General features: G+C 41.7%; 1 protein-coding gene across 1 annotated transcript; it reads left to right on the forward strand.

Moving 5' to 3' along the window:
• The first annotated feature begins 4,868 nt into the window (after positions 1-4,868).
• On the forward strand, positions 4,869-5,204 carry rprml (reprimo-like). The gene has a single exon (XM_071520084.1). The coding sequence runs from the start codon at positions 4,869-4,871 to the stop codon at positions 5,202-5,204; it is 336 nt and encodes a 111-aa protein (XP_071376185.1).
• The last annotated feature ends 10,015 nt before the right edge of the window (positions 5,205-15,219 follow it).

A 15,219-nucleotide genomic window follows, 5' to 3' on the forward strand; every position in this document is an offset into this window, starting at 1 on the left:
GCACCGCAGGCTGTCTCATGGAGCCTGCTGTTAAACATAAGGAAGACAAGATGAACAAGGCTAATAAGACAAACTGGCTGAATGTAGGGAATAAGGAGGGAGCGAGATGATGGCAGACTATCGCTGAGATGTGTAGTTGAGTCTATATGTAAAAGGAGGTTAGTGGGTAGCGGCTGGCGGAGCGTGTGAGACGTCTGCACTGGAAGACGGAACAGAAATTCCTTCAATTAGCTGCATGAAATCCATAATGTGCATCTCAGACAAACAGATTTTCACCATGCATTCAAACAGATTGGCCACAGTAAGTGTCCATGGCCACGCACACACACACACACACACACACACACACAGAGTCTACTATCCTCCTGCAATGAAGTCATTATCTCCTTGAAATAACTTTAATGACTGATGGTTGCTTGGTGTGGGGTTGATGTGGGGCACCACTCTGCATCCCTGCAATCTGTATCCGTGTGTAATTAATGACTGTATTTACCTGTGTGTGATTAACAGTCCCACAGGTGGCAAAACCCTTAAGATCAAAACTTGGCCTCCTGCTCTTTATCTCTTTCTCTCAGGATCCTTATCATCCAAAACACTCTCTCTGTTTTTTCCAGATACGCACTTCTTTTATTACTTACTCTCCTTGTAATTTCCCCCATTATGTTGATTTGTGCCATTTGATTTGTGCACACACACACACACACACACACAGGAACACACCCCTTTTAAGGCACTCCGCTTTGATCATCTAATAAAGAGCCGTCTTCAGGAGGAATCTAATTGAAAGGGAGAAAGTTCTGAGGAAGTCTGTTGCTAGCGGGATGGAGGAGGTTGAAGGGTGTGAACATTCTGCGTGGAAGCCGATGTCCGGCCCCGTGGAAGCCCCTTGAATAAAGTGGATGTAGGGATGAGGGATGAGGGATGCGGGGTGGGTGGGGCCAAACACCACCTCCTTGTTGCTAGGGATGTCTTCACTTAGTTTGTGTTGCTAGGCTGCCAATTCCCTCATGTTAAGTGGAAACGTTTTCCCCTCTCCTCCGTCCAGGCACCTCATCACTCCCTCCCTCCTTCTCCTCCAAACCAAAATAACTTCACCAACCATCTGTCACTAGGCTCACAGGTCTACTGTTGCTTAGGAACAAGTCAGAGACACACGTTCATGTCTGTATGTATCCTCATATGAATGTATCTTCATATGCAGTTGGACCAATAATAGGCAACGGTTAGAAACCTCTCTCTGCCCCACACCAGCACTATCAATGAAATGTGACGCATTCACAGTAAATGGAGATCCTGTGTGTGTGTGTGATGCTCCGAAAGAGCATAAAGTTATAAATCAGCAACAAATGTCACCCACACACACACAGTTTAGTTTATGAAGAGTTTAAACAAAGGAGCAAAAGCTCTGAAGAGGGAAGCTGAACTCAAAGTGAAGCTGCTACATGACATTTTAGAGTTCAAAGCAGTAACGTGTTCACTGAAGATTCCTCTAGCTTCACTTTGCAAACAAAGACTTCTGGCTTGTGGTGTCTTTGAAATTCTGTAGTTTAAAGCCTCAAAAAACAGTCATTGTTAGCTTTTTCTTTTACTGTTACTGTGCAGAGGCTTTATGTATTGACAGAAGGATGAGGTTTAAGTACATGCTACTTTCCCTAATCACGTTGGACTGAAAAATAGAAGAACAGAACGAAATTGCACACTGATTTACATGCTGCAAATTAATTTGCGGCTCGAAATCCAAAAGCTAATAAGATTATTTGGTCTTATTGGACATGAAACACTTCTTGCTGTTATCAGCCATTAATAAATGATGTGAGAATAAACCACCTCCCAGGCTTATGAAAGGTATTTGTATACAGAGCTAATCATTGTTTGTACACATGCTTGTCAGCTGGAGGCTGAAAGCTGCTTACCCAGACATCAGGAGCATCCCAAATTGAATTTCATGGCCTTTGTTTTTAGACAAACAGCAGATTAAGCTGACGGCTCTGCTGAGTCTTGGAGAGTATTTTCAAAACGTCAAATGCAGTTTTGTATAAACCTGTTGAAGTTCATCACTGCAGTGGTCCCATTTCATATACATATGAATACAACAAACTGTGAGATATGAAGCAAAAAGAGGAAAGCGACAACACACACACTGGTGTGTTCTATATATACAGTATATTAAAGTGTAATTATATTATCAGTATTGGAAAGTTACTGCAACTGTAATCCTTTGGTGATGTAATTAGATTATAAATATTAAATCGCAGCCAAGAATACTTTTTAATAGTTTAATAGTTTCTAATTTGGTTAAAGTACCACTTTTCAGGGATTTCAGTTTCAACTTCACTTTTAAAGAGTGTATAGGATAGTTGAAAATGACATCTGACCGTCCTGTCAGATGATTTTCCTACAGCACAATGTGGCCTTATGGGTAACTGTCACACCTACTGGCAACTGTCTCTGCAATGCCTATCAATCTGGATTTTGCAGATCCATCTATCTATTAGATCTGTCAGTCTATATTGGGAATCTACTTACAGTCATCAGAAGAAAAGGAGAATGGTGCAGCATCTTTTTTTGTCTTTGTCCTGAATGCCTGAGCTTTCTGTCTGGAAGGCAACACTACAACCAGCGGCAAGTGCAACAGACCCGACATAAATAAACATGACAAAACAGAATCTACAAATGAGCCTGGTGTTTGGATGAATCTCAGCTAAAACATTTACCTCCTGCAAGGGACTCAGAAATAATCTAAAAATAAATAACCAACAGGCTACTTTCAAATATCACTTAACACTATGTGATGACTGGTCACCTGCCATTAAGAAAGATAACTTTTTTGGGGCAGTTCACCCAAAAAATTGACCACTATTTATTTAACAAATTTGTTGGTTTATGGATACATACTGTATATAGATGAAGGGTTCTTGTTTAATGGTCCTTCACTAGTATTGGGCACTGGAGGTCAAAACAAATACATTTCATTCAATAAGCCCCCTCCTGTTAACTTAATAAACTGTTCAAAAAATAGAGATGACTCACTATAACTATAGTGCAAAGTTTTTACACACAATTAAGAGCTTCCCATTCGTTAATAATGACCTTAGAGAATGAAACCTCACATTTTGCATGGAGAAGGAGGTTAGAGGTGTGAAGGATAATAACATTAACATGGGAATAGAAGAAGACTGTTGATGGTTATGAGAGGAACTGATAATGAGAGTTATGGGTACGAGCAACAGATTGCATAGCTATTTACCTGGAGGAGCATTTTCAAAAACATCTCTACGGATTGGAAACTTATGTTATCAGCCCTGAGTTAATTTCTAGTTCATCAGATGGTATATTAGGTAGATTTCGGCCTCGGCGGGGTGCGTGGTGCCCAATGCAGCTGCAATAGTTATTGAGCGCACTTGAGAGATAAAGGCATATTTGAATAACGCATTCCAATAAAGCAGAGAGCTGGCTGCTGTTCAGGGGCTTAATTTCAGCCGCTGCCTAGGAGAGGAAACAGCAGCTGCAGTGAAAGCAGGGGAGCCAATATTTCTGATAAATATTTGCCATGGTTCAATCATAGTTTATTAATTCATGTCTTCATCTCTAAGTTATAGCTCTCCGCGCCTCTCCCCCTCTCTCGCTCTCTCAAGACGTCAAAATCACTGTGACAGTTTCCTGAGCAACCGGCGTCAAACTCTATAAATACCCTCTCATAATTTATTTAGTTTTTTATTCAGATATTAATGTATTACCCATACTAATTCTATTCTAATTGCAATGGATGTTTTCAAGTTTTAAGAGGTTTTAAACAGATTTTTCCCTTATGAGAAGCTGGGTTTCATTTAAATGTCTAATTGACATGAACCCTACCAGGAGTTGGCTCATTTCTTCCACAATGCTCCGTGACTGTGTGTAAACTAAACTGAATCGATATTGGTGATGCTTTAAGGCATTATTGATGTGTATAAATTAGCAGTGCGTGGGTTTCTGAAAGTCATTCTTAAACAGCTGAAAAAACCTGCGTGTGTGGTAATTTTATTTGTTCACAATGCAGATTAACTTTTTGAGGGATTTTCTTTAGAAAAAATATCTTGTCAATATCCTGAAGAAAATGAAGCAGATCACTCCACTCGTATCAAAATAGTATCACTTGAATCAAGAAAATTCTTACTTTGCACTGGAAACAAATGAAATGATCTCACCCCACTGGCAGATTGTTCCACTTATTCAAGAAAAATAAGATTTTTAGACTCAATACCAGTATGACTTGTCAAAATAGAGAGTTTTTTTTAGCAGTGTATAAGTCGCGCTATTAAGAGCAAGTACATTATCTGAGGCCACCTGAATACCTCCCCTGGCGAGCAGCGGTGGTGTGGTCCACAGGGAACTCATCATCACTTTAAAACGCACCAGAGACTTGGCACAAAGGAAGCGCACACAGGCGAGCACAGGCGCGCGGGGACTGTCTCTTATTACACCGGATGGAGGCACGTTTTGGCACCTTCTGCGCTGTATAAGGAGACTCACTAAAAGCCAAAGACCGTGGACTTTGAGTTGAATAAACTTACTTTTGCTTGCATCAGATGCGAAGTTGACTGCAAAAAGAAAGAAAAAGAAAAAAGAAAAACAGTTCGGTGATGTGGCTATAGGCTTTACGCACAGCAAAGCAGTGGCAAAACACGATCGAGGCTGGCTTAAAGATCTGCTGGTCTTAAGAAGCGTAGTAGTTTCCATTTCTTCGACTGTTGTTTCTTTTTTTTTCTTTTTTTTTGTCTGAACAGTCACATGACGCAAAGTTTTGCTTGGAGTCGAGGTTTTGTGGTGAGTGTGTGTGCCCGCCCGGTGGAACCGCGCGTCTTGTTGCCGATAACCCGCAAGGAAGCATGAACGTCTCTCTCTTCGACGTGACCCGGGGCGCGCTGTTTAACGGGAGTCAGACCCTCGCCGGTACTCTGGCGACGTACTCCGGTAACGCCACCGACGACGTGGTGACCGGCGACGGCGGAGGCTCGCTGGTGATAATGCAGGACGAGCGCAAACTCTTCATCATGCGTGTTGTGCAGATCGCGGTGCTGTGCGTCCTGTCGCTCACCGTCATGTTCGGTATATTCTTCCTCGGGTGCAACCTGATGATCAAATCGGAGAGTATGATCAACTTCTTGGTGAAGGACCGGAGACCCTCCAAAGACGTGGAGGCGGTCATGATCGGACTCAGCTAGACCGCGGAGATCTGGTACTATGGAGATCTGGAGTGGAGATCCGGGTTGGGATCCGGGTGGAGATCTGGTGCATTTACCTTTCCAACCGCAGGCCGACATCTGCATCTGCATGTACCTATCAAAGACGCTCCATCTGTGTGCCGGTGAGGAAAGAAGATATGCAAAAACTTGACATTTCCCTCCGAAAAATGACTAGCCTACAACATAGTGGTCAAACGACCAGTGTTCGTGCGTAAAGTTTGTGCGTAAAGGACCAGCAATTGTTTACACGTGGGCCGATCTGTTGAATCTTTTGAATGAATTTGTTATTGCCAACTTGAACAAAGTGACGAAAATGTTTACAAGCTGTTACCTCAAATTATTTTTTTGGTAAATTTAAAATGATTGTTAATGTTTTAAAGTTTGAAACTGTCAAAACGCATGATCATGAGTTGTTCCAGTTCCACGTCTGCCAGTGTTCTCTATGGACGTGTTGGATTTGTGGGTATTCTCTATACAAAGTGTATTTTTCTTGGTCTGGTTTTCTTGGTGGCATGTAGGGCAAATCCACGCAGAGTGCTGGAATCTTGCACGTTTTTCAACCAACTCCATCACTGCTTCATGGAGTGATTCTGGTCCTGTTCAGCATGTTCGCTACTTGGTCTGTAAGGTGATCTTTGGACCCGTTTTGCACTTTTGAAATCACTAATGCTGCATGATTTTTTTTTTTTGTACCAAGAGAACTTGAAAAAAGTGCAGCATGATATTAAAACATTTAAATGGTCATATTAACCTTTTGTCATCTGTTAATTAATACAACATCGACACTGGTATCATAGTAAAAATGTTTGTCGTTTAAATCCTTTTGATAGATTAGCAGAAAATCACATTTGCAACCACATGTAACATTTTCTTTCATCGTTTATATGTTTTTAAACTTACGTTTCCACAGATTCAAAGTTGTAATAATCTCCAAAGAAGCAGTTACTTTTTAAAATGCAATTCAAATCAGATCAGAACAGACATGTGAAATGTTTCCTACTTTTTACCACATTCTCATATAAGAGAATTCTCTGATCCTCTCTGCCTTTGGATCTGATCCAAGGCAAAGTAAATCAATTGTCTTTACTTTTGCACCTCAAAGGACAATTAAGATAAAAGCAATAAGTGAATACACACACTCTGTAGTGAGTGTACCTTTACATTTCCATCAACATTAATGGAATTCTACAGAAAAATAATATTTCTATATATTTCCAGGTTAAAATGAATATAAATAAAACATCTGCAACAGTGAAACCACACTGTAAAATCACACTTAACGGTTAAACCCTGTATATAAACTATGTGCCATTTGTTCCAGCTTTTATACAGAGAGGCGACGAGAGGCCAGTCTAAGTTATCCATCTTTAGGCCAACAGGCTGAGCTCATATTGGGTTCATAGCATTTAATCTGATCTCTCGGAGGACCGGCCGACCGCAATCAAGAACCCCTCAGACTCATCCTGACCACTTCACTTCCCAGCGGCCCCCGCTGCACCTTAAGGGCTTAAGTATGGGATCCAGAGAGGTTCACGTTCTACCACTTTTGTTCCATCAGAAAGTCTGTGTGTGAAAGAGAGAGAAAGAGAGAGACTAATCAGAGTATGAAAGAGAGTGCGTATGCGTGCACGTGAACATGAACATGAGAGCGGCTAGAGAAGGAGAGAAGCTGCAGCAACTCGGTGTAGTGCAGACTGGCTTTTGTGGGATTTCACACAAGGCGGACATACAGGGACGTCCATGAACTGAGAAGCTGAAGATATCATTACTGCTCCTGTTCCTTGGTCTCGGCACATACCCCTTTTTCTTTTTTCTCCAAAACTTTCCAAACTATTCTTATTCCAAACAGAAAAACCCACACAAAGTTTAATTCTGGGTGTCAGGCATTAGGTATCTACTGTATCTAGCTCAGTATTTTGGTTCAATTTCTCTTCTATTTCTTCTCTATTTCTCTCTCCTCCCCACCCGTCTTACTCTCTCTCTCTCTCTCATGTGCCCCACTCAGAAGCAACCGATGCTCTCATTATTATTTCAGGACTTGTTAGGAGAGCTCGGTTAGATGAATCCATCCTTACAAACACACCCATGCATTCACACATGTGCTCATTCACCATGCACACGCACACTAATGCATACACTTTCAGCTTCCTTCATCATCCAAAAAGTGTTTCAGAAAAAAAAGACAAAAAAAAACAAAGCAACTCATGGACACATTTATTTCTTTACATCATAAGATAAACATGTATAGACAGATCATGTCTCTAACATACGGCTGAGAACAACTCTATTTCGGACAACTTACAATAAATGACTATGAAAGATTAGTATTTGAATGTGTTGACATGGTGACCACTAAAACCCCTTCAAAGCTGATGCACATTGCCTTTATTGATGCTGAGATCCCGAGAGAATAATTAAGATGAAACCATAAATGAATACTCAGACACTACATGGAGATTTGGCTTCAATAGAATGATTCCTTTTGACGCTAAAGACATTACGCTGAAAAAAATTATTTCCACCTTAATATGGATATAATTAAAAATCTGCCACAGTCAAATTACGCTGCAAAATCACACTTAACAGTTAAACCCTGAAGATAAACAGTGTGCCATTTGTTCCAGCTTTTATATAGAAAGGAGACAAGAGGTCGGGCTAAGTTATCCACTTTTGTGAAAGCAATCCTTTTGATGGACAGTGAGACCCAGAAGAGAAGTTCTGTTGGAACAAAAGACAGCAGCTCTTTGTGAGCCTTGGTTTTACTTCTAGGCTTTATCTAATCTTCTAGAGAGAAAAAAAAACACAACAAAAAACAAGACATAATTGTTCTGGCATTGTTCTCATGTACAGGTGAATGCTGGTTAGGAACAAGCGAGCATGCATCCTATTTTTAGAAGGAGAGAGGTAGTAAACTGTTTGGTTCTTAACTCGTTACATGAGAACTCAATTTGATGGAGGGGAAGGAGAGAGGAGTGGAGAGGAGAGACCAGCACAATGTGATGTTTGAGGGATAAATCTCACTAACCCTGAAAACACTGGTGACGGCAGATCTGATGACAACAATTGCAATATACTTTTTGATGGTTAATAAGAAAAAAGCTTGAGAAGGAATCACACAGCTCAATCACAAAACAGCCACTAAAAGGATCTGTCATACCTCAATCCCTAAATGAAGATTAAAGGAATACACCAAGGTTTTTGTTTGGGAGATTGGTCAATTTACCTATTAAGTGATCAAGTGATTAAGTGAACATAGCCACCAAAATCATCCATGTGTGTAGATCATTCGCTCCAGTGCTCTATGCTAACACTTTAGCATCCACTATGTTGAGTGATAGCAGGTGACTAGCATTCGTAAAAAGAATAAAAAGACTGACCTTTTAGTAATAAAAAGCTGTAAGGTAAGGGATAATTTACAGCAAACCAGTCATTACACAAGACTTTATTAAGACTTTATCGTGCTGAAAGGGTTTATTTTGCAACAATGAGTCAAGTTTATTTATTTATATAGCCCTTCATCACAAATCATGCCTCAAAGAACTTCATAGAGAATGAGCCTAGCTAGATCTAACTGGTCAACAATCAACCACAAAACAAAATGATGCAATACAATAAAGCAACAATAACAACAACAAAAAACTCCCAAGAAAAAGCGTGCAATAGGTGCAATGGGACAAAACAATGACATGGACAATGACATGGACAATGACATGGACAATGACAATGAGGCAACAAAGCAAATAACACAAAGAGAAACATGATGAGGCAGAAAGATGTCAGTCAGCTAGGGGCAGCAGCCACATCCACTGCCAGGGAAAAACATCGTGTGCAACAGGTGTCTGAAAGAGAGGAAAGATAAACAGACAGTCACACACACACACACACACACACACACACACACACACAACCGCACTGAGCACGACCCACACGCTCGGAGCAGACATATTCAGTCACATACACACTCATGCTGACAGCAGACAGGCAGTGAGTGTAATGATGCAGACATGCCAAGACACCAACAGCCAGTTCTTATGTTAATGCTTCCTAAGCTAAAGTAAGAGCAGAAACTGTGTTGGTCCTGAATCGTACGGTGAGGTTTTGAGTTTGGATTTAATCATTTCCAGAGAAAGTTGGTTCCAAAGATAGGGAAGAAGTAGGAAAACACTCTGCTGCCTGATGATTTTACTTGACTCTCGGGATGGTAAGATGTGATCTACAATCAGAGGGCATGAGGGGGTATGTAATCGTTATGTGTGTAACGATTTATATGTCAGCAGAAGCACTTTGGTGTCAAAATGGCCGTCTCCCTGTACATTATCCCGCTTATTACACAGCTACTTACCAAAGACAATCATTTGACACAAAATATTCATTTAAAATTATTTTATTACAAGCTAAAGTAATCTACAAGCTGCCGTTCAGCAGGACTGCAATAGAAATGTCTGTAGCTAGCATCCATGGACTACACTGTAGCAGAACTGTAACCATGGCAACCTAAACAAATCCAGTAAGATTGCGGTTAAGCCTCTAACCAACAATCAAAAGTTTTGCACTTTTTGAATAAATGACAAGTAATGTTTTAAAAAATCTTTCGTTTCTCAGTTAGCCGAGTGTTTGTCTGCAGTAACCAAGGAATAATGCATTTTTGCCACAAAGTGTATTTAATTTGATGTGAAATAAGCTAAATTGCATGCGGAGTGATGTGATTAGATGTGAAACAGCAGTCTGCACATAGAGACTGAACGGCTCAATCTCTATGGGTCTGCTACTCAAAAGTGATACGTACATTGGCCAATCAGAATTGAATATTCAACAAAGGTGTGTAATAATGTTTTTTTTATTATATGGTCAGTAGATCCATAAAAAAAAAAAAAAAAAAGAATGTCATTCACTCTCAATATAGCTGATGTAGCCAGGTTTATATGTGAAACTATTTCAAACGTTAAAGACGGTGGTGCCGACGATGTAAAATGTGTCGTCAGCGAAAGTGGCCAATCGACCTTTGTGTGCATATATTATATTATATTATAAAGAAAATCCACCAATCATACTTTCAGGTTTCACGGCAGAACTACAGTATGTAATTTATGACAACTCACACAGGTTGGGGACAACATCAAGCGTCTCTGCCAGCAACTGTTTTATTAATACATTTTAAATGATTTATTAACATGATATTCTCAGATATATAATATATAAGATATATAATAATTTAACACTTAATGTTGTTAACAATTCAGTGGTTTTCATAAATATGTAATGTAAATGATTGTATACTTTAGATAAAAAGTCATGAACTTCCTGCCACAGGGGGCGTTTCCAAGATGCTGCCCCAAGTGAACCGACTTTCCTTAAGGGACTTTGGCCCAACTTCCACACGCGCCTTACGCACAGGTGATGGAACGCTTGTGGCATGGTTACCATGGTTACCATGGCATTTGCACAGACATTTCTCCAGCTTTACTTTACACATAACAAATGCCGGGTCAGGTCTGGCTGTTCTCCTGCTGTTCTCCTAGGACGTGAGGTTTTTTTTAACTCCCATTGCCCCCGGCTTGACATCCATACACAGAGATCACACCTGGGTCAGATCCACCAATAACCTGGTATAAATGCTCTGGGTAAAGACGGCTTAAGATTACTAACCATTTAGTTTAGAGTCGCTGAAAAGTTGTAATTTTCTCACTTTTGGGGCAATGCTACTTGCCTACTATCACTCAACATAGTGTATGCTAAAGTGTTAGCATGTAGCATCGGAGTGAGCAATCTACCATGGACACATGGATGATTTTGGTGTCTATCGCTTCTCCATCTCAATGTGTAAACTGACCAATTGGTCAACCTCCCAAAAACTGGAAAAACTGTATTTCTTTATGGATTGGAAAGGATGGCATGCCTGGTTATGCAAGTTAGACTGGGTATAACTGGCTGCTTGATAAAGGGACATGATTCATCCAAATGAGATGAGCAGAATTGATCCGGCAAAGGTTGCGATGCAGTCAGTGATACTAAGTCCACGTGGCTGATGAAGAGGTTCACTGGCTTTTAAGGAATAACGTTGCAGTGGCAGCGCAAGAATAACACGTTAACCCTTCACCCTGATCAACATGTGCTCAGCTGAGCAGCCTCGCTGTGTTGCGAACTCGCTCCGCAGAGCTATATTTGCTTGTCAAGCAGCGTCACCACTGACCTTTTACAACAGAGACCACACAGAAAATAATGAACTGTGCAGTAGCCGAGAAAACATGACAGAAATAATGGTGATTAAACCAGCAGTGGCATTTAACACTTAACTGTAACAAAGATAGCTCTCCCAAGAAACTTTGCTTGGAGTGAAAATACGCAATATATCACAGTGGAGGTCTCTTGTTGTGCTTCGCTTTTCACTGGAAGAGTTTGACACCATACAGATTTGTCAGGGGCAGGCGACTCCTAGGACAAAAGCTATTTTTTACTCCCTCTGTATTTTGATTAGAGGGCGAGATACACAAAAGATCTGTTTTCTATGCCGATGCAGGTCCCGCAAGGATGAAGTGGCCTTTCTCAGCCCCATTCAATCTGCTTCTAATGGGATGTGTCGTATTCAAAGGAGAAAGCAATAACAATACATGCAATGAAGTTGTGGAATGGAAAAAATATCTCATATCTCACACAGGTGAGTGCACATACACACACGCTCTCTCTCTCTCTCTCTCTTCATCTCTCTCTAGCACACACACACACTCACAGGGAAGTGGCATGACATGGCAATCATTTCTAAAGGTGTCACCGACGCCCCCAACCTGCCCTCTAGACTCCAATTATAGCATCTATTCTGAATTGCTTTACTGATTTCACTTGAACACGACCTGTCAAAATTGTTTTACTTGAGTTGCCACTGATGCATAACCTTATGTGTCATCAATTTTATCAAAAATACACTATTTTCTTAAAAGACAGTGAACAATTCCAATAATTCTTTTAGTAATTATGGTGCCCCCTGCTGGTTGGGGCCTGATTCATTTGAAACATTGGAATTTCCAAAAACACGGCACTGCATGAATACACAACCATGCACACACACACACACACATACACACACACACACACACACACACACACACACACACTCAACCAGACAGACGCACATACACACACACACACACACACACACACACACACACAACCACTCACCTTTTCTCCACATTTCCCCAGGCAAATTGTGCCGCATCCAATTCAGCGGGGAACCATGGAGTAGATAGTCCTTGCATTCAAACTCATGAAATTTTAAATAAATCTATTATGTGCAGGCAAATGAACAACAAACAACCAAATTGCCTCATTCTTTTCAGTATCCACAACACCATGAAGTTGAAAAGTTGCTGATTACACACGCGCACACACTTAACTCAATTAACACATTTCAACCGATCCACAAAGCGATACACCTACACTATTTCACACTCACAAATGTGTTTTTATGCTGCACATATTCTCAGCGTGAGTGTGAGGATCATTTGCCACAGTGACTGTTGTTGATTTCGTAATAATAGCCTACTGTGCTGTCAGCTACAACCCGAAGGCATTTTTCAGGTTTGGGGTGATGTGATGTGTCACCGCGCTTTTACCTGCCCGGTCCTGAACTTCAGCTGTCAGCGTGTCAATGTGTTCTTATTGCAGCGGGTCTGTTCCCTTCCCCTCCCGCTCCTTTTATCTGTCTGCGCTCCCAAGAATCCCTCTTTCTCAGACACCATTAGCCAACAGCGCCCTTCAATCCACTGTATACACAAACTCATATGATGATGTTCAATAATGGATGAAAATGGGAGATGTTAAAGAACGACAAGACAGCGGCGAAGATAAATACCCCTATTGTTTGGTCTAAAAATAAATCAGTGGAAAATGATTTGCTTTGAGACTCGAGAGACAAAGAATGTGCGAGTGGAGATAGTTGAACCCAGACAACACAAAATCTATAATTTAATTTAATTTCTTATTCGTTTCTCATAGAATGTGGACAATTATTTCACTGGAGTGCTTTGAAACAAGTGTAATAGTAATAGTATGTATATCATAGTAGGTGTAGCGGTTATATACAAAGACATCCATGAAGAGTGTGACCCAAGGTCCATTTTGCATGAATCAACACAACCGATGCAAATGAATGCTTACTATTCACAGGTTTTGCTCTCACATATGTTATTCTTGTATAAAGAGCTTAATCATTTATTCAGAGCGAACAGATGTCTGCAATAAGACGAAACAAACAGGAAGAAGTGGGCTGATCTTTGCAGCACAGGCGGCCCTGCAGTCTGATTGTGGACTGGTGGACTGGAGCTTTAGACAGAGAGAGAGAGAGAAGAAGAGGCAGAACAGGTAAATCAGTTTGTGTCTCACTCTTATTGAGACTGACGTCCTCTTTCCCCTCTGCCCAACCTCTCATTGAGGAAATCATAAACTATTCTAAATTAAATTATCTGATGAGTCTCCAACTGGAGGAAAGTTTAAGATTGAGCATAACACCGCTAAGGCTCATTGTCTGTGCAGGCCTTCGGCAGTAAGGTTAAATCTAATTCTCCTGAGGGATGAGGAGTCATACGTTGCACTAAACCATCTTTCATCTCCGTTTCTGTATTTAGCCAAGGATCATGTCCGGGTCAATCCCGCGTCTGGATACACACAGATCCACTCACAGGGAGGAGACAGCTCGGCACTGGGGATGTCAGATCAAAACAGAAGGAGAGAGCTTGGCACAGGTTGTGTCTGATTAAATCAGCATTCAAAAAGATAGTTGGAAAGCGAGAGTAGAGACACAATGACACTGGCTTGGCTGCCTTAGATAGAGACTATCATCATGGGACTAATCAAGCCCACGATAAACAGAAAGCAAACAGCAACAGAATGGGAGCTCGTTCTGTCTTAGGCGGCTGGCATTAAAACGCCTTTCTCTAGCGGCCGCATCGTCTCGAGAGGACGGTGGGTGTTTCATCCCATTGATTTCCACTGAAAATCACCTGTAATGAACATGCACGGGTGCACCAATGTGCAGTGGCATTACGCTCTGGATAAACCCCTCCCCTCCCACCCCTCCTCCCCCACCCCACTACCTCCTTCTCCTCAAATGACCAAACGCCAGGTAATTGGCGTCCGTGGCTAACTAGTTAATTCCGTATTAATGAACTCAGTGTGTGTATAGAGACGTGTTAATTGGCATGAGTTGGTGGTAGGCGCTATACCCAGCTTGCCCACAGCCGGGGAGGCAGGGGGTGGAGGGGGAGGCGGTGGAGAGCGTCTGTCAGTCAGCCCTTCTCCTTAGGGAGTAGAGGAGCAGAAGAGGAGTGAGAGGAGAAATATTCAAAGCCTTATCTCACATTTCTTCTCTCTCTGGCGCTCTCTCCCTCATCTCTGCATTCCATACAGTGGAGACCGCCGAAGAGAGAGAGAATAATATTCCCTCTCAGCCTCCCTGCCCTGCCCTTCACTCTGTTCCCCCCCCCCTCTCGTGTCACTCCCATGCCCTCACCGTCTCTGGATATTAACTCTCTCTTTCATTCGTCATTACAGCAGGCGGCCAGCGAGCGGATTCCAAACAAGCGAAAGCCGGGGCCGCTTCCCAGAGGAGGTGCAGCTGACGTCGGACGGCCCTCTGCTGACAGACTACTGAGCTTCTGTCCAGTCATCCTAATCAAAGACTTACTAATCGCCTGCAGGGATCAATCAGGACGAGTCACAACACACCCAGGCAAACACACAAGCACATCAATCACACACATTTACAAAAATTGAAATATCCATTGTCTATTGTCTATCTATGGTCTCTTTTTGAGGGCATTTACTGTGAAGCTGTGCTGAAGCAATGCATGTTTATCAGCGACAGACAATGAGAGAAAGCGGGAGAGGACTGAATTAAACATCCAATAAATTGATGAGACTCTTTGCTGACATTACCTAAACAAACCACAGTGCACAGTGCACGTGCACAAAGACCCACACGTGATCACGCACACACACACAC

The sequence above is a fragment of the Centroberyx affinis genome, unplaced genomic scaffold (genome assembly GCF_046629955.1).
Source record: "Centroberyx affinis isolate AG114_WGS23_722 - 3 ecotype Tasmania unplaced genomic scaffold, CSIRO-AGI_Caff_v1 ptg000765l_1, whole genome shotgun sequence".
NCBI classification, from domain to species: Eukaryota; Metazoa; Chordata; class Actinopteri; order Beryciformes; family Berycidae; genus Centroberyx; species Centroberyx affinis.

Bases quoted from the DNA above. Each gene is read 5' to 3' on its own strand.
- rprml (XM_071520084.1), top strand. From the start codon at position 4,869: ATGAACGTCTCTCTCTTCGACGTGACCCGGGGCGCGCTGTTTAACGGG.